Genomic DNA, 20,972 nt, shown 5'->3' with positions numbered 1-20,972 from the left:
CAGGGGCAGCTAGCTAAACTGCAACTCGCAGGCTTACCTAGCAGACAGATCAGGCAGGCAAGCTGCAGAGCAGAGACTGGGTGGGGCGGAGTGAGCGGCAACTAGAGGACTGTTTCAGGGGCATGGCCAGGCTGCCATTACTACCGGTTCGGAAAGGTACACCAGATTTTTACTACCTATTCAGCCGAACTGGACCAAATAGATAGGAACCCATCTCTGGATTACGTAGGCTATTAAGAAGATTCAGCTCTTATTGCCAGGATAACTCCCTAACCATTAAAAAATAATGGTGTTTGGAAAACATTATCAAAGACATAGGTGGCAATTAGACGGTGAACCAATTGAACAGGTGAAGGTGTAATATTTAGGTGTAGCTTTTTCCAAAACTGGATCTTGGGCTTGCCATCATCAACGGAGTATACTTAGAACAAATGTCTGTTTTGAATTTACTGCTTAAACTAAAGAACCATAGTTATCCAGGCTCCATAGCCCCATTAATTAAAGTATATAAAACTAAGGTTACCCTTATGCTCTTGTATGGAGCAGAAGTTTGGGGTCTATAGTCAACCACAGTCCTAGAACAAATGCAGTTCCAGCATTTGAGATGTATTTTGGGTGTAGATCCAAGAACATCTGCTGCAGCAGTTAAAGCTGAATTGGGAATCCACACAATTCATCCACTATCCAAATTTAGAGCATATAACTACTGGTGCCAAGTCAATGAAATGGAGAATGATAGACTCCCCAAGTTATGTCTACTACAGCAAATAAAATTACAATCTCCTGGATCACCAAACTAAAAAAAAATTGTAAGAAGCTGTGGCCTTCTTGTTGCTTGGGTAATAGAAGAACAATTCAAAAAAAGGGCTGCCCAAAGAATTAAGAATATAAAATAACAAAATGATATAGCTATCTTTAGTAAGATGGATAACTTGAAATGGCTGAGCAAATACAAAGTATTTCAAGTAGACATCTCTTTGAAGTTACAATTGCCAAAACATCTTAGGGAGATATTTACGCAAGCAAGATTCAAACAGCCTGACACAATGGTCAGATATGGGAGATTCCATTCTATACCCTACACTCTGCATTTGCAGAGTGGCAGAGATATAAGACCTGGCTGACATCCTATTTGATTGTTGCTTGTATAAGGGGGTGAGAAACAGGTACCTTGATCTATATACCAAACGAATAACACATTGGATCCCCACATCAAAACAACTTACTTTATGTGTGGCCAGAAAATAACATTTAACACAGGGCAGTACTTAAACAAAATGGTTCGGTTGAGATCTGCATATGTGGGACTGATTGGGGTAGATTGTAAAGATGACACTGAAATATAATTTTATGTAATTTTATTCTATTTTACATATTTATGTATTAAATTATATTGTATCTTATCCTATAACTATTGTATTTTACCCTATCCTTATTTTAAATTGTTCGTATTGGATTTTATAATGATTTGTTTGAACCTTGTGCTTTGATATGGCTTATAGGCTAATCAATAAAGCTTATTATTTTAGAAAATAGCAAATAGACTTTGACTCAAATACAGTTAATATTTATAAAATAAGCTTACCTGGATCTCTTGATCAACCAAAAAGCAAAACAAAGTTGGTACTGCTAATGGGTCTAGTTCAAATATATATCAAGTAAACTGTATACTGAACACTTTTGGTACATATCAAGCCTTTAAAACTTTTTCTAAAAACAGTTGTTCAATTAAAATGATAAAAAAGTAGCAAAAATGCATATCTCTATTATCTTTTGGTTAAAAAGTTTTTTTTATCTCAGTGCTAATTCAGCATTTTGAAAGTTCATACATTTCACCTGTGAAATTACATCTTTATGCCAGCATCTATATACATCTTCCTCAAGAGAAACACCATTTATTGTAACATTGCACACTAAATGAGACATATTAGGTAATACCTACTATTTTATATATTTATAAATTACATTAGATATTTTCATTCCTTACTTTAAAATTGTTCAAAGATCAAATAGTTTTTGTTGTGATAAGTACAAGAAAATATATAAACCAGTGAAAGTCAGTAAACATTCTTCAATGTGGAGAAAACTAGGCATAAAACTGTTGCTCAGCCACATAGTGCAATTCTGGAAGCAGCCACCAATCACCAAATTGATTTCTGGTAGCTGTAAACACTGCTGCCATTTTCAGAAATCCACCACGTGGCCACACAATGATGCAACCCATTCGGACACTCTGGAAGGTCTCAGAGTTCTTAAAAAGATATGCAGAGAATCTGGATCTTGGGATAGTGGGAATCAGGTTGAAGGACTGTAAGAATTCTGGAGGAGAGAGGAAAGGCTTGCAAGGACCCAAAGTGAGGGAGCAAAAGCCTGTGGAGACCCAGTATGGGAAGGAAAATCCTCCAAAAACCTGGTGGGAGGGGAAAAGCCTGAAGGACCAAGTGGGAAAGGAAGCAGATCTCTCTGAGATAGGGTGGCTTTGGAGGTCCAGATATCTCCGAGTACAGATATCTCCGAGATGGGGTGGCTTTGGAGGTCCAGGGCAGGTGGAGACACCCTGTGCTGGAAAACACAGTTTGTTTAATAGGAAGAGCAGGGGATGAGAGTCATTAAGAGAGGCCATTCTTGCTTAATGTGACTATAACTGACAGGTTTCACTATGATCTTATTTTGTCTATATTTTTGTAGAAGGTGTGAGGTTACAGACTTCTACAAAGATTGGATTATTACAAAGTTGGATAGAGAAAAATAAATGACAGCAATGAACAAGCATATATAAAAAAGAGTATTTGTAGATCTTGCAGTCTATAGATCTTACCGCATGCCTTGGAGATATCTTTTGGACCACAAATTCTGCTAAAGATGTAATATATTCATCACTGCTGTATTTCCCAAAACGAAGACTCAAATACTGCTCAAATTCTAAAGGCTCCTTTCGAGTTCTCAAGGAGATGCCAATGTAATTGCCAGCATGTTCGATTGCACTTTTAATAATGTCTTCCCTTTGCTCAGAAGCAAATAAATGCTGCAAATTTAAAATAAATTCCTTGATATGAATATTCTAAGAATATTGCTAAATATGAAAGATTTTATAGTTTAAAAAACAAAGTGGTGTGTAAAACTAAAAAAAAGTGTGATGCTATATAAAACAATACTCATTGCTGCATTATCAATATTGAGTTAAAATAGTCAAAGAAAAAATTGTTTCCTTTCAAAAAATAAAAGTAAAAGTATTATATAAAAGTAATATTTTATTAATAGAGCATATAGTAATATAGGTTCAGTAATTAAGTTCAAAACTTCATTTAGGTAATTATGACATAACATATATCAAAACAATCTCATTTTTTAAGAACAAACAAGTATACTAAATGTTAAACATAGGTAAAATAGGTATTTTATAATACTTACTAATCTACTAAATCCTCCATAAATTATACAAAACCCTCCTGGATAATCAGACAGATCAACAAATCCTTCAATATATCTATAGTCATAAGAACACAGGATTTTATTTGTTGTAGGATTAATTTGGTCAAAACTTCCCGGAGTCACTTCTAGAATTACAGGTTTTCTTGAATCACTCCAGTGGTGCTTATAACTGTTGTATCTCTATGATAAAAAAGGAGTAGTTTAAAAATGAGGTGTAATAATTCTATTAGCTGAAAAAAGTATAGACATATTCTGTGAATGCTGATGGTTTCAGTAGATCAAATTTAAGAAGCACACTAGGGCTTCTTCATAGACTATATTTTCCTTTAGAGATCAAACCATAAAACAAAAGCAGGACATTTGTTTCAGGATGAGGCCAATACATAAGGGTTTCTGTATACCAGAAAAATAGGATCAACAGTGTTCTCAATACTGTGTACAAACAGTGAAATATTACATATGTAATATGTAACAACATGAAAAAGAATACAAGTGGGAAAATGGAATATTGCATAACAAAATGTTTCACACAGTCCTACAAAAATACGCTTCAAATAAATTGGCTTCAATGCACTGAAAACTCAAAATATAATTAAATCTGTCTTTTGATTAAAGTTCTAAAATGCAATCTAAAACAGACTAAAGCTAAATTACTTTCTCAGATATAACAATATTTGGATTTTTTCCACTTTTTGCAGAACAATGCAATCACATGACAACTATCAGAGCAGATAGCTGACAGGAAGGAAGAGAAAATGAAAAATCTACTGCTACTTCTTTTGTGGTCAGTAGTTGAGATCAGATTTGTGTTTATCCTTCCCTGAGATATTTCCTCCAAGATAGAGATTGTTTTCAAGTGCCATATATTCTTCTACCTCAGTGAATGTTTCAAACTTATCAAATTTAAGTGTGTGGACTTAACTCCTAATTGCTGAATAATTCTGAGAGTTGAAGTCCACACAACTTAAAAACACCATGTTTGAAAAATGTTGCTTAGAAGAAGGCCTCTTTTCTTCTGCTACTTCCAGAACACCAATTTACCCTTAGCATACATATGTTGTAATCTAATTTAATCTAAATTATCTGTGAGAACTTCAGCATGAAAGGAAATCTAAGAAGTAATTAACTAATATTTATTTTCTTATTCAAAACACAAAAAATACTTACCCTTCCTGTGATTTTTCCTTCGGCAAAATCAGTTCTAAATCGCTGAGACAGAGAGGAAAGAGAAGTAATCAACAAAAGACGCCCAAAGAAATTATATTATGTAGGGAAATTGTGTGCCTTATATTGTATAACATAAACCAATGTTCATTTTAGCCATGACTTGCTAGACAAGCTAGAACTTTGGTTTATGTATATTAATTTAAATAATGTTTTATAAAGCAGAATAACTGGTTTCATAAATCACATTAATTCAAAATCAAACAAACAAACCATTTTATTGATTTCAACAACTCACATCTGAGAGCTTTCAAACAATTGAAAACCAATATTATTAAGATCATTGAACAAGAAAGACAGAGATCTCTCAGCCCCAGAATTGTCTGGTGACTTTAAAATTAGTCATTTTCCCTCAGCTCCATTACCTCACTGGTCTGATTTTCTAAAGAAAGGGGGATCTATACTTTATCTATCTCTTTATATTTAAATGGCTGTGTGAGTGAGTGAGTGTGTGTGTGTTCTAGCGTAACTCTGGAATGCTTGGAGCAATTTCAACCAAACCTGGTACACAGATGACTTACTCTCTGGAGAAAAATACTGTGGGGGTAAGACACCCCTAATAACCCCTCAGAATGTGTATTCTGCTAAGATGCAGTCTGTTGTGCTTTTCAATGGCTTCTACTGTACAGAGTGGAGTAGCCATGGTAGCGGCTTCACAGTACTCCCCAAGGGGGTTCCTTCTGGTAAGGGGTAAAATCCAACATCAGAGATTACATTTGATCCAGACATTTCCCCCCTATAAATAAATACCCGGGCGACTCCAGGCTATCGGGTAGTATAAATAAAATATGAAGCACATGATCTGCATCCAAGGCTGCACTTAATAAAATATGCGTTTCATATTATAACAACTGGAGAAATGTATGAAAATAAATCAAATTCAAAAAAATCCAAAAATAATGTTCTGTAGCATGTGCAAGAGATTGTCATTTTATTTATACTGTAAATACAGCGCAAAAATACAAAGAATTTAGTTATTTAAATCAATAAATCCTACCAGTGCTTCAGTAAGAAGTTCTGCTCTGTGTTCTGTAGAAAACTTAAGTGTTTCAGATTTTTTACCACTTCCTTTACGAAATGTGAGGCTGAATTCTGTTCCTTGTCCTTTTCCAACGGGACTGATGCTACAAATGTCTCCATATGGCCACTAAGTCAAGAAATCACAATCTGAGAATATTCCATTTTATCCCCACAGAATTTGTGTTCTTATATCAATATGTACTATTTCAAAAATTTCCCTAGCTTGATAACATAACATATTTTTAATTAACTATTTCCTAAACATAAATCAAATCTTATCCCAGTGTCTCATATATTGTCATTACAAGTTACTAGCTTTAAAATGTAAATTATAAGGTGAACATAGAGACAATTGTTCCTTCTGAAATGCTGATGTGAATTACAATTGCAGGCCATTAGAAGGATGGTAAAGCATTTCAAAGAGTGTCATATTGTGTTGCTAACTACAGGCACCTATTATGAAATTCCAGGCTCCTAGTTAATATTTCCCAAATATGTACAGCCAAGCAAAATAAATTTCTATTGCATTTATTAGTATAATAACGTAAATAATATAATACTGTATAATAATGTTTATATAATTGACTGTTCTATTTAATAAGAAAGACAGCTATGATTCACGTTCTCAAATAAACAAAACATTTAATTCTATATCTAATCATTGCAATCATTTTTTAAAATGTTTACATATTTAGCCCCTTTAACATCAGTCTCTTCAAGAATTTCATATTGGATATTTATTTGGTACCCAATTATGGTACACTCATTATTCCAAATGTTTAATTATTATAAAAGATATTAATAAAAATTAATATGGAAATGTGATCTGTAGAACCTACTCAGTGTAGGTTAATTTAATTACAGTGGTGCTTAATTGTTTGTGAATCCTCGTTTCTCTATAAATACGATATAAAATGTGATCTGTTCTCCATGCAAGTCCTAAAACTAAATAGAGAACCCAATAAAATTAAACATTATTTATGGAAAAAAATAATCTAAAGCCACATATTTGAGTGTGGCAGATTTCTCTTCTCCTCTGAAAATCAGGCTGAAAAATATTATAAACCTCTTTCTAAAGAATATGGACTGCATAAGTCCACTGTCAGGCAGACTACGTAAATGGAGGCAATTTAATAACACTATTACCCTCTCCAAAAGTGGTCAACTAACCCAGATCATTCAAAGAACATGGCATATAATATTCCAGGCCTCAGAAAACTTCAGCGCAACAAATAAGGAATCTTTTGCATTGCTCAATATCAGTGTTCATTTACACCACAATCAGATAAACCTAAACAAAAGTGGTAGGTATATGGCAGGGTTGCAAGGATAAAGCCATTCTTCTCCAAAAAAGAACATTGCTGCCTATTGACAGTTTGTGAAAGACTGCAGGAATAAGCCAGAAGGTTATGTGAAGAATGTTCTGTGGCTGGATGAGACAAAAAATAAAACTTTTTTGCCTCAATGAAAACACGTTTGGTGAAGGGCATTCCAGCGTAAGAATCTTATCCCATCTGTGATATGTGGTGATATTATCATGGCAGGACAGGAAACAATGGTTGGAAAATAATTAAGGAGAGAAGCAACCTGGAACTAATGAGAAACTTCCTAATGAGGACAATTAACCAGTGAAACAGCTTGTTGCCAGAAGTTGTGCGTGCTTCATCACTTGAGGTTTTAACAAGAGATTGGACAGTCATTTATTTGAAATGGTAGAAAGCAGGGATGTCAAACTCTGCTGGCCAAAATGGTCCTCCGCATGGCCCATTTTTGGCCAGCAGAGTGCTGTTGAAGGCCGGGGAGTCTGAAACGGGCTGCAAGAAGGCCTCAGGAGGCCTCCTCGTGGCCTGTTTTGACTGGCAGTGTTGCAGGCAGTCATGGAGGGTGAAAATGAGGATTAGGGTTAGGCGTGCCCACTCCGTTTTGGCCAGTAAAATGCTGGAGGCTGTTCAGGCTGAAAATGGGGTAGAGGGGACTTTGCGTGGCCGTGTGCGGTTCCCCCATGCCCCATTTTGGCCAGAAGGGTACTGCAGGAGGGATCCATCCCATCTCCCCCCCTGCTCCCTGCCCCCCAACCGGCCCGGAGGACAACTATAATGCTGATCTGGCCCTTGAAGAAATCCAGTTTGACACCCCCCCTGCTATAGGCAAATGTACAGGACTTATCAACATTCATTATATTTTAGAATCTGAAGTTCTAACTACTGCTATCCAAGGTAGGCATACAACAGTTATTGAAAGCAAAGGTTCACATGTTTTTGCTACCCACTGAGGTATGTAGCTTTGGACCATTTTCCTCAATAAATAAGAATATTTTTCACTTATTTGTTTAATTGTGCCCCTTTATCTAGTTTTATGATGTGTGGAAAACAGATTCTTAGGCTATATTTCGGCAAAAATATTGGACATTCAAAAGGATTCACAAACTTTTAAGCACCTCTATGCATCTTACAGCTCTACCTTCTGCAAAGCAAATATTGAGTCATCATGTACAAAATAAATTACAAATTATTCTAATTTATAATCTATAAAGTTTCAAATAAACCCACAAAGCAGGATGAAAACTAAGAAATTAAAGTTAATAAATATGAAGTATCACTTTAATAACTAGCAACTATTATCATCTAATCCCATAAAACCAACTCAATCTTTTATCAATTTTAAATAATAGTTATACAACTTCATAATTCAGTATTCCTGTTTAGAGAAAAATGAGCTAAATGGTCATAAAATATATGTTGCTATTTTCCTAACTGGACATTTTTTTAAAAAAAGTTAATTATTCTGAATATATATCAAGCAGCATAAATTCATTTTATGTTTATTAATTTATGCAAGTGAGACAATATTCTTTTCATTCTCTGAATCATTTTCACACAGAAGTTAATAAATACTCTTTGGGGGAATATATTTCTAATTACCTGATTTGTAACTTCTAATGTATTAGGATTGTATGTTGTGATGGCATGAGTTCCAACTGAAAAGACTCGTTTATACCTATATTAGCACGAGAAACAAGGCTTTAGATTTACATGAAAATACACAGAATGTTATCTATATTATTACCTAGACTAGTGATGGCTAACCTGCTATCACACCGCGTTTTCCCCACATATGCATGTGCCCCCGGGCCACATTTTGCTACTAGCAGGCCTTCCTGAAGCCTCCTGGGACCAAAAACGGGGATGGCTTTGGCTCTCCCCTAACAAGAGAAGATTGGTACCCAGCCTTGACTTGAAATGGGGAGCTTCTCCAGATCCTCATTCCCCAAATGAGTTTGCTGCATTCAATGGGAGGGGGAGACCAAAAAGAGAGCGAAAGCCATCCCCAAGCTATTAAACTAAAATATTCCAAGCATTATGAATCACATGCTCCTTTGGGCCAGGAAGGCGGCGTTTACAAGCTACATGAAGTTGAGCTGTCCATCTTGTGACGCAAGTCCAGAGAACAGCAAGATGGGGGGGGGGGTGTTTTCTGGAAAGAGGGGAGGGCCATCGTTCCTCTATTTCTGAGAAAATGAGTGAGCAAGGCAACGATTTAGCATCCAAACAGCTGGGCTTCCCTAACCACCATACTCCTGATTAGCAGGGATGACTATACGCTCTTGTTTCTCGCCTCTGTTACTAATGTCACTGGCCACAAAGGACATCCGTTTGGAGAAGAGGCGGTTTTCACCAGGTGTCCGTAATTCGGAGCCTCTGGTCTGGCCTTGGAGCGGAAAAGGCAAGCATTAAAAAATGAATATCCTGCAGCCTGTTTTTCATCCCAGGAGGCTTCAGGAAGGCCCACTATCACTAAAACGGGGTTGGGAGGGCTCCCTCCTTACTTTAGCTGAGTGACTGAGTGCTTTTTAAAGTGGAGAGCCACCACTAATTTCCAGGGCCTTTCTGCCCCAACAAGAATTAGAAAGTAAGCAGAGCAAATGAGGGTGGAACCGAGTTTTTTCCGGAAAGTCGGAGGAGCAATCAGCTCATTTAACTGTACAAGAGGTCCAAGCAAGGTATGTTTGCACAGGTTGTGCACTCTGTGCGCTATTACTGCTGAGCTCAAGTAACTGCATTCGTGCATGAGCCCCCACACTTGTACACATCCACATCACTTTTTAAGGAGGAAACAGGTGAGAAAAGCCGTCTTAATGGCCAAAAGCACTTGAAAGCAGCCGATGGAGCGCAATATTAATTAACTGTCTCTGAGAGATCTTGCCTGTTGCAATTTTTCAAGCCAAAGGCACTTAGGAGGCACATACGTACTCAGGAAGGAAAAAGATCAGATGGAGAAAGGGGTGAAGAAGCAATGGCCATTGTCCCCCCTTACAAATGTGCCGCAGCCAAGTGCCACCACCTTTCTGGTCCCTTTCTCGGCGATTCCCACTCAGGGGTGAGAAGAAGAGGCAAGCAGGCTTTTTAGGGAGTTATCCTCACCCAGCAGCAGCTGAGAGAGTCAATCTTGCAAACTCATTTGGCCAACACATTTGAGGAATGAGGATCCAAGTGGATCCATTTTGGGCCTTGCAGGCCTCCCTGAAGTCTCCTAGGACCAAAAACAGGGTGTGGGGGGGACGCACTGCACACACCCCTCCCCCCGCATTTGTGCATGACCCCCTGCGCTCCCCCATTTGTCTCCTGCAGACATCAGAGACCCGGAAATCTGCTGGCCGGCAGGAGGTGCACACACATCTGTGGTGGATCTGAGTTGGGCAGTGGCTCACATGCCCGCAGAAAGAGCTCGCAGAAAGGTGCCATAGGTTTGCCATAGGTTTTCACAGTGCTAGACTATATAAAGGTGTACAAGTTATATTTTTATGTTCTATATTTATTAAAGCATGCTGCTATGGTTCATAAATCTTATAATAGCCATAATATATGAGAACCAGTTTGGTGTAGCAGTTTATTACTGGCCTAGAAACCAAGTCTGTGAGTTCTAATCCTGCCTTAGGCATGAAAGCCAGTTGCGTAACTTTGGGCAATTCATTCATTCTATTTCAGCTCTGCTCATCTCACAGAACTGTTATGGAGAAAATAGGAGGAGGAAAGAGAATTATGTATGTTTGCTGCCTTGAATTTCTTATACAGTAATAAAAGTGGATTAAAAATTGAATGAACAAAAATATATTATGATATAGAAATTATACAATATTAAAATTATCACATTTATCGTACAATAAGTATATACTGTAATAGTATATGTAATATGATTTGTTTTCATTTAAGATAACAGGTGAATCTACCCATAGCTTAATGTTAATTCCAACACTTTATTCAACAATCAGAGATAAAACAAAAGTATGGCTTAATATGAAATGTTAATTAGGCTATTATACAATAATCATCTGAAATAAATGCCACCAATATTTAAAAAAATGAGAAAGAATATTAATGTCAATATACAAAACAAAATTACATGGGAAAATTATTATATAATATATATGAAAAAGAATGTCTCATAAAAACAGTATTCATTCATTCATTCATTTCCTTTATTTCCATTTCCCTGGGGGAATCAGGGTGGCTCACAATTCAAAAAGGGAGGGGAGGAAAGACAAACAGTATTCCAATATGGAAACAATACAACATATTAAAAGAGAGCACAACAGTCACACAATTCGGGTGGGGTTAGAATCTTAACCCCAGGCCAGCCGGGACAGCCAGATCTTCAAAGCGGCGTGGAAGGATTGGAGGGTGGTGATGGTCCGAACGGGGAGTTCGTTCCAGAGGGTCGGAGCAGCCACCGAGAAGGCTCTCCTCCGGGTAGTTGCCAGTTTGCACTGGCTAGTAGATGGAATTCGGAGGAGGCCTAATCGATGCGATCGTATCGGTCTAGTGGAGGTAATTGACAGTAGGCGGTCTCTCAAATACCCAGGCCCACTACCATGAAGGGCTTTATAGGTGATAAGTAGCACCTTGAAGCGCACCCGGAGATCGACAGGCAGCCAGTGCAGCTCGCGGAGGATAGGTGTAACGTGGGTGAAGCGAGGTGCACCCACAATCGCTCGCGCGGCCACATTCTGGACTAGCTGAAGTCGCCGAATGCTCTTCAAGGGCAGCCCCATGTAGAGCACATTGCAGTATTCCAGCCTAGAGGTCACAAGGGCACGAGTGACTGTTGTGAGGGCCTCCCGGTTCAGGTAGGGACGCAACTGGTGTACCAGGCGAACCTGGGCAAATGCCCCCCTGGTCACAGCTGACAAATGATGTTCGAAGGTCAGCTGTGGGTCCAGGAAGACTCCCAAGTTGCGAACCCTGTCTGAGGGGTGTATAATTTGACCCCCCAGCCTGAGAGATGGAACACTTGGCCAATTCGTGGGAGGGAAACACAGCAGCCACTCGGTCTTTTCTGGATTGAGCACAAGTAATGTCAGGGGCAGGAGGAGGAAGGGAAGAAGAAGAATGCACTTGAAATGAAGCGAATATGTTGCTGAATCTTTAACTCAACTGACAAAAACTATAAGCAGGTGTCAGAAAAAAATTATACAAGAACTTGCTAATAAAATAGGAGTATGCAGAAAATGTGGCATGTTCCATTTCCATACCCATTTCAGGATATTTTACTGATACAAATGTATTTTTTACTTGTCCTAACTTTTCCAACAACTATTAACAGGCCAACTACAGGCCAACTTAGATTTCATTGTATGGGTGTAGTGTATATGTGTTTAGAATTATTTACAAGTTTCAAAGTTTCTACAAGCCAGTAATTCTTTGCTCTTATGCATTAATGTGCTGTCAGGCATGAACAATCAGACTTATATGTGTAAACTTCAAGCTGACTACTTTATTATGTTTTGCCTATAAAACAGGAAATTTTCCAGTCTGGCAGTCTACTTCTGGGAACAATTATATAAGGTTTCAAGGAACTTGAGGGGGTTTGGCCTTAGCTTTTTTGCAGTTGTGTATGACTCTAGGCTAGCTCTATACTTGAACCCTCCTCATTGCCAGCCTATATGTTTCTCAACATGTGCTGACAATTCAAAATATAAATTTCAGCTCATAGCTATGTTACTTACCTTCCTCTCCATGAATGTTTTGTTGTATAAAAGCAGGCCAAATCTTTATTTTCTCTAATTATGTTCATTTTGTGCTACAACCTGCAACAAAAAAACTTAGTATTAAAAAATATTAGCTTCAATAATTTTGCTTTAGTAATTTAATGTTTAATAAATGTTACATACTAATTTGAAACTTTAAGCAGAACTCATATTTATTGTGCTCATAAAGGGATGCTTATATTATTTTTTTTAATAGCCAAATCGTATTTTCTGATTTCCCAATACCCCTTTAGGTTACCAATCATGACTTGGGTTTATAAGCCTCAGTTATGACTTGTTTTCTAAATTTAATTAAATTTCATATTACATGAGATTACAGCACTTCAGATGGTATATTCCTTTTACTATCGCTACATGTTATAAAATGTAAAGATAGTAAAAGGAATATATAAACTGAAGTGCTGTAATCTCATGTAATTTTCTGTATATTTTCTTTATTTTGTTTTGGTTTTATGCTGACACACTCCAACTTTCTTTGCATTTAAAATCATCTGTTCAATCATCTGTTTTATACCATGCCTGCCACTAGACAAATTATTTGAAAAATATTTCAGAAAATTTGAAAAAGAACAAGAAGAGTATAATAACAAAGGTTAAGAATTGGTTACAATATACTAAACCATTTCCTGCAATACATTTTGCTATTTGAACATTTCAGTCAAATATATTTAGCTTTAGCAATTAAAGCACCTAACCACATTGCAATTTTTGACACAAAGGAACAGTATGGTTGAAATAGACTTCTAACTGCCTGCAATAAAAATTATAAATTACAATAAAATTAATAGTACACATATAAAATTTAAAATAGATTTATAAAATGACCCACATTCAGGAATCAGATGAAATATTTAAAAGTCTGAGAAAATTGTTTTACAACCCTTTAATCCCTTTATTTGGGGTGGTCAGGACATCTGAATGGAGCTGAGTGTTTACTGGCTGGATGCCCTTCTGACTCTATGCATAGTTCACAGATAACTTCACAGCAAATATTTTCTTTTTTTGCCCTGATAGAGAAACATCTGATTCTGCCTAGGATTGAACTCTCAACCTTCCAAGTGGGAGGTTAGTGTCATTACACCAATCAAGTCTGAAAAAATAAAGAAGTATATACACAATGCTAGAAGGACACTGCAGTAAATCTCCAACAGTATTTGAGACAAAAGGTGACAGTAAGTGTTTGGAAGTACAGTGTAGCTTTATGCTGGAAATTTTTTACTGTTTAATCATTGAGTAATGGCTGCAAGACAGAATATTAATTTTAAATTGTTACTTTTAAAAAGAGAAGGTGTGAAGAGGCTATATTTTGTTCAAATAAGTAATTGAAGACTAGAAGATTGTAATAAGAGTGATATAAAGTGGAAATAAAAAATGTAAGACTACATGGCATGCTTAGCCATTCTTTCAACATTGAGCAGGAAGTAAAACAGGAAAGTGTGATTACTCTATAGTTTAATATATTTATGCAGAGATGTACCAAAAGTGAATACAATGATCATAAATATATGGATATTTTGAATGCAAATAATAAATAGTATAGTTAAGAATATCAATGCATCAAAAATAAAAACAATTGTATTTGACAAGAAAATGGGCGTTGGTTCCTACCTGATACGCCCTTTCTCAGGACGGTGGAGACATCATCCAGGCATGGGTATGACTCCGTCAGGATCCAATACAACTGGGTTTACAAGTATTAAAGATATGCCCACGAGGCTCCTCCTCAGAAATAGATGAAGGAGTGACTTGTAGACCACTGTGTAAACTATTTGAAATGATAGATATGATCTCTCCCCAAGGAAAATAGTGGAGAAGAAAAACCAGGAGTAAGTCAAAGTAACAGGGTGGGGCTGGATGATGTCTCCACCATCCTGAGAAAGGGCGTATCAGGTAGGAACCAACGCCTATTCTCCAAGTAGGTGGAGACATCATCCAGGCATGGGACATGCCAAAGCCCAATAGTCCCATTGGGAGGAAATGGAATAAGATAAGAAAACTTAAGTAGAAACCACACGCTGCAACACGCGCCATCCGAATGAAGTGTCTGCTGAGGCGTTTCTATCAAGCTTGTAGTATCAGATGAACAGAGAAATTGAGGTCCATGTGGCCGCTCGGCATATCACCTCCAAGCTTGAGATGACCAGGTCACAGAGGTGGCCACGCTGCGTGTGGTGTGCGCCATGATATGAGGTGGAACAGGCAGAGAGAGAGCAGAATACGCCCTAGAAATAGTCGCCCGTACCCAACAACCAATGTCTGAAGAGGAGGCCTTAGAGCCTCTCTTACCTCCAGGCTGGAACTTGACGAAAAGAGCCTCAGATCGCCTGAAAGTAGTTCGTTTAATATAAACATGTAAAGCACGTCATACATCAAGGTAGTGCCACTTACATTCCAGCTTGTGTGATGGCTGAGGGCAGAAGTTGGGGGAGCACCAATTCCTGGGTTCTATGGAATACAGGATGTACCTTAGGTACAAAGGCCAGGTCAAGCCGAAGGACTACCTTAACCGGATGAAAGATGCATAAATCTTGTCTGATGGACAAGGTTGCCGACTCAGAAACTCGCCTCGCTGAGATAATGGCTACAAGAAAAAACACTTTTAATGTCATGTAAAAACACAGAATGCAAAGGATCAAATGGAGACTGATTCCAGGACTATGGAGACATCCCAGGTCGGGAATCTGTGTATTGTCGGCGGCTTAATATTTGTGGCACCTCTCAAGAAACGACGAATAAGAGGTTCATGAGAAAGGGGCTGAGCAGAAGTCAGAGAGATGACTGAGGACAGGGCTGCGACCTGGCAGCGAAGAGTATTTGGTGAAAGTCCTAGATCCAGCTCGTTGCAGAAACTGGAGAATGTAAGGAATAGAGCCTGTAGAGGAACGATGCCCTTTGTATGGCACCAGACAGAGAATTGAGTCCAAGTGGCATCGTAAATGCGGTTAGTAGAAGATCGTCTGAAGACTTGAATTGTGTGAATGACCTTGGCGGACAGGTTCGCAGTCCTTAGAGCTTCCCACTCAACCTCCAAGCGGTGAGACACAACCAAGGTAGGTAGAATGACCCTTGGAGGAGCAGCGAGGGGGAATTGAGGCAGTTGCTACGGTGGAGCTACAAAGAGGTTCATGAGGTCGGCAAACCAGGGCCTGCGGGGCCACTGGGGCGCAATCAAGATTAGTTCTGCCCTTTCCACCAGCAGTTTTCGCACCACTCGCTGAATGAGAGGGGTAGGGGGAAAGGCATACAGAAGGCCTGGAGGCCACACGCTCCTCAGAATAGCCACACCCTCCCCACCTGGAGTCGCATAGCGTGCAAAGTACCTTGGTAGCTGAGTGTTGTCCTGGGAGGTAAAGAGGTCGAGAACTGAAAGTCCGAACCTGACCATAAGTTGTTGGAAGATGCGCTGATGTAAGCTCCACTCTCCTGGATTGATGTGCATGTAGCTGAGGTCATCTGCCTGAATGTTTTGGGCCCCTGATATGTGCTCAGCCCGGAGAGACAACAGGTGGGTTTCCACCCAAGATATCAGTTGGAAAGACAGAGTCTGGGATTTTGTCCCCCCCCCCCTTGCCGGTTTTGTGTGCTTTGGTGGTGGTATTGTCCATAAGGATGAGTACGTGCGCATTGGCCACAAAAGATTCGAACCGAAGCAGGGCGAGAAACACGGCTCTTAGCTCCAACCAGTTGATACTGTTCCTCTGGTCGGAGCATGACCAAAGGCCTTGGGCCGTGTGCGACAGAATGTGAGCTCCCCAGCCTTGCAGACTTGCATCCATTGTTAGAGTGATGCATAAGGGGGGGTCGCAAAATAGAGATCCCTGTTCCACGGCAGGGGAGAGCCACCAGTGCAGGGATCACCTTCCGAGGTCAGGCGAATTCTGTGTGTCAAGCAACTGCAGTCTGCCTTCTGATATGGGAGCAGCAGCCATTGGAGCTGGCGACTGTGGAATCTGGCCCACGGAACGATGTGGAAAGCGGACACCATCTTTCTCAGAAGTTGAGACAGTTGAATGAGAGAAACCATCTGTTGGCCGTGGATGGATGAGACAAGGTCGCGAATGCTCACCTGCCTTTCTGGAGATAAGAATACCTGTTCCAGAGAAGTGTCTATCACTGCCCCCAGGTGCGTGAGACAAGTTGTGAACTGCAGGTGACTCTTCTTCAAGTTGACCAGAAAGCCGTGGTCCTCTAGGATCTGAAGGGTGAGCTGGACATCCCGGTGGGCCTGATGTGATGACCTGGATAGTAATAAAATATCATCAAGATAACAGAGAATTCTAACCGGCAGAGATCTGAGATGGGCAGCCAGAGCAGCAAGGATCTTAGTAAAAGTCCTTGAGGCCGAGAATAAGCCGAATGGAAGTGTTTGGTATTGGAAATGATTCCCTTCATAAGAAAAACGGAGAAATTTCCTGTGATCTAGAAGAATAGGGATATGGAGGTATGCCTTTGTGAGGTCAATGGAGGAGAGAAGTTCATTGGGTCGAATGCTCTCCAGAATGGACAGCAGAGAGTGCATTTTAAACCTCCGGTAGACTATAAATTTGTTTAGAAATTTGAGGTCGAGAATTGCTCTCCAACCTCCCGAAGATTAGGCACTATGAAGAGACGGGAATAAAAACCCCGCCCCTGTTGCTCAAGGGGCACCTCCTCGATGGCTTGAATTTGGAGGAGATGGCCGATAGCTAGTTCAACCAGATGTTTTTTGGAAATGTCTCTAGAGACAGGACATGGTACGAAAGTCTGCAGGGGACTGGAGAGAAATTCCAGGGCCAGGCCAAAATGGACAGTACGCCTGATCCAGAAGTCGCTGGTGATGTCATCCCAGCAACCAGCGAAGGCTGACAGACGGCACCCAATAGGGAGGTTTTCAAAGATTTCATTTCTGCTTTCGAAAGGTACGGTTTGAGCCGCTCTTGAAGGCCTTTCTATCAGAGAATCGCTGGGAGTTCCGGTTGGACCTGTCTTGGGGGAGCCTGTCGCTGAGGACGGGGGTAGGCAAATCCCCCATCCGTCCCACGAAAGGACGACCTGCGGAAGAAAGAAGAAGGTTTAGGGTCAGTCTTGCGGTTTGCAGAAGGAAGCATCTTGCGCTTGTCCTTGGACTCTACCAAGTGAGGTTCCAAAGGCGGACCAAAGAGCAGACTGGGTGAGAAAGGGGCAAATGCCAAACGCCACTTTGCTCTGGCCTCCGCCTGGCATTGCTTCAACCAAAGAAGACGCCTCATGGTGATTGTAGAAGCCATCGACCTGGAGGAGAAACGAGCTGCATCCAGAGAAATATCCGCCACGTACTCCGCCACTTTGAGCTTGTTGATGTCCTGGTGAGCGCAGGAATCGCCAGGAGGGATCCTGTCCTGCATCTGCTTCAGTCAACGAAGAGTCACCCTATTGAAAAAGGAAGCAGAAGAGGCGACCCTGACCGCCCATGTGGCAGACTGATAGGCCTTTACCAATGATTGCTCAAAGCGTTTGTCCTCAGGACGGAGAGCGTCCTCTGGAGCATTGGTGGCCGCATTGGGAGATGACTGAGAGACCACAGGAAGATCAATGAAAGGAACCTCCAAAAGTTTAGAGAGCTCTGTGCTGACATTGTACAACTGTTTGTCCAGAGTAGAAGGGAGGGGTTCTGACCCCGGAGACACCCACTGGTTTTGAATTACTTCCAGGAATAGTTTTGGGGAAGGAACTATATCCTTTTCAACGGGTGGACATGAAAAGAGGGGATCTGGGTGTCAGATTTGTCGACCTCTGCAGAGGAGAATGGTTTTGAGGCCAGAATACCAGAGACCTTTTTGGCCTTAAACAAGAGGGAGCAAAACAAGGCAGGCTTGAACAGGCCCAATAAGGCAGAAGGAGCAGGAGTCAAGTCCTCATCCTCTGACAGGAAATGGCCACCACAGATTTCACACCTAATTCAAACTGCCGCCCAGGTAGACAGGGCCCTGAGGAAGGGCTGAGGTAGCAAGCCGACAAGGTGGATTATTGGAAGACAATTAGCTGCCCGCCAAACGCTCCGGCATCAGGAGCAGAATTTGAAACCGTATGAAGGACGCTGCTGGGGCAGCAAGAAGAGGCGGTGGCATGCGAAACGCTGATTCCTGTGACTGCCGCGATTAGAAGCGGCTTTTCCGGCGGTGCAGCTGCAGCGATCGTCTCGTCGGGCGGCACGGCTGCAGCATTTGGCTCCTTTGGCAACTGAGAGATTGGTCTTTTGGGCAGCACGGCAGCGGTGAGAGACAATGAAAGGAGCCTGAGGGAAAACCTCGTAGGCTGGCCACCAATGCTCTCCGTTGCTGAAGCAACCAAGCCAGAGAGAGACAAAAGCCTCCTAGAGGCTGCAACGCCTTAAAGGAGCGAAGAAGTAGCGCCAATCGAACACAATTTGAGAGGAAGCCAATTAGAGAATTTTTGGAAAGATTTTAGAGAAATTTTAGAGAAAAGGTGATTAATTAGCAAGGAGAGATACAGAGACACAGCTAATCAAAGGATTGACTGAGTCTATTTCTGGGGAGGACCCTCGTGGGCGTGTCTTTAATACTTGTAGACCCAGTCGTATTGGATCCTGACGGAGTCATACCCATGCTTGAATGAGGTCTCCACCTACTTGGAGAATGGAAGGGGAAAAAACCACCAGAGCAAGAAGAGAAATGCAGAATTTCTAAAGGATGGACAAATTTTAAGATTTGCAAATGTAGGTAGAAAGTGTTGAAAAGGATGTTTGTTAAAGGAAATAAATACAGCAATGCACTAGAACCTTGATGGTGAACCTATGGCACGGGTGGCACATGTGCACCTAGCAGCTGCTCTCTTCTGGGTTCTGCTGCACATGTGCACACTGGAACCCCAAAAGAAGCAGTTGGCCGCTGCAAATGCATGCAACAGAACCAGGAAGAGCTGCACACATGCGCATCAGTCAGCTGCTCTTTTTCAATTTCTAGAGCTCTGGCGCAAGCGCTTGTTTCGGCACTCAGTGCCGAAAAGGTTAACCATCACTGCACTAGATAATGCTTCTACCTACTTTGATATATGGAAATGGAAACGCAATATTTCATGAAAAACATAAAAATAAACTGAAGGTAGCTGGAATGAGGTACCTAAAAGTGTGTAGTAAAACAATAAAATACAAATGGTGAAGAAATATAGATTGAAAAGAGAATGACCAGTACACAAGTAATACTTCTTTTTATTGTGTAGAAAGAATGAGGACTGAAGTATAAAACAAACAAAAGTAAATGATTCTTGAGGAAGTATCTTTGCATAAAGTTGTAATAGGATGGAATTGATTACATTCTTTTAAAAATGTGAAGAGAAATTTAAAGAGCAAAAAGCAGGGTGTTAGGTAGTGTTTGAATATGATGGAAAGAATGATGGTTTGTAAGGGGAGAAGGTAGAAAAACAGTTAATGGTGTTGGAATAGCTTTAGCTATATTTCCTTTTCTATGTATTTTTAAGATTTTTCAAAATCTAACAATGCAGTAAAAAAAGGCCTTCCATATGTTGAAGATTAATCCATTACACAAATGTTTTGTCTTAAAGGAGAGGGAAACAAATGTGGCCTGCATAGCTGAAACCTTCTGAAATGCATCTGACCATAAGTTATGTGGAAAAATCAAGTAAGTATTCACATATAGTGACTCATGTTTATTTTGAAATTCTGTTTATGATGTAGTTCTCATTAGTAATTTAAGTGCAAATGTATGCCTAGATATACTAGTTTATGAAATTTAACATCAGCCAAAATCTATTTGCAGTTCTTATATTCTCTAACTAAACAAGCAGAATGTTTCCTCTATTCATAGCATTTTATTATACATGTAAAAGCTGTTCTTCAGTTCTTAATGTGTTTCGACTGCAGTGTTATAAGATATATTCTATATACAGCCTTTACATTTCAAGATTACACATTTTTAGTAATTCCTTCAAACTTAAATTCAGTTAAATCTTTTCATTAGGTATTACTTTGACACAAACATGAAACACTGTTGCAAACTTAAATGAAGGTTTTTTTCAGAGTAGTTTTATTGAAGTTAGTTAATTTTTATAGCTATTTCTTATGCACCAGCATATAAAGGAAAATAAAAAAAAAACTCTGCCAGCACAGTGTGTCTACATGCGCACGTGTGTCACCATTTAAACTGTTTTTCACTGCAGTCAATGACATTATATAAACTTTGTTAACAAAAAAGGGCAATGTCCACTTACCAAGAAGTAAATCTCAATGTAACAAGCTTTATTTTCACCTAATTTA

The 20,972-nt window shown here is 39.8% G+C and overlaps 1 protein-coding gene across 2 annotated transcripts in view; it reads right to left on the bottom strand.

Annotated features, from left to right (window-relative positions):
- Positions 1-20,972, bottom strand: part of DNAJC13 (DnaJ heat shock protein family (Hsp40) member C13) — a 127,523-nt gene that overhangs the window by 104,300 nt on the left and 2,251 nt on the right. For both annotated transcript variants that reach the window (XM_032238262.1, XM_032238263.1), the window contains exons 2-7: positions 12,680-12,760; positions 8,598-8,673; positions 5,654-5,803; positions 4,600-4,641; positions 3,412-3,612; positions 2,819-3,025 (exon numbers count right to left, since the gene is read on the bottom strand). In XM_032238262.1, coding sequence (XP_032094153.1) covers positions 2,819-3,025; positions 3,412-3,612; positions 4,600-4,641; positions 5,654-5,803; positions 8,598-8,673; positions 12,680-12,747 — 744 coding nt within the window. In that variant the 5' untranslated portion in view covers positions 12,748-12,760. The remainder of the gene's footprint in view (positions 1-2,818; positions 3,026-3,411; positions 3,613-4,599; positions 4,642-5,653; positions 5,804-8,597; positions 8,674-12,679; positions 12,761-20,972) is intronic.

Source organism: Thamnophis elegans, chromosome Z, assembly GCF_009769535.1.
Source record: "Thamnophis elegans isolate rThaEle1 chromosome Z, rThaEle1.pri, whole genome shotgun sequence".
NCBI lineage: Eukaryota > Metazoa > Chordata > Lepidosauria > Squamata > Colubridae > Thamnophis > Thamnophis elegans.
This window is presented reverse-complemented; position numbering and strand designations above follow the sequence as displayed.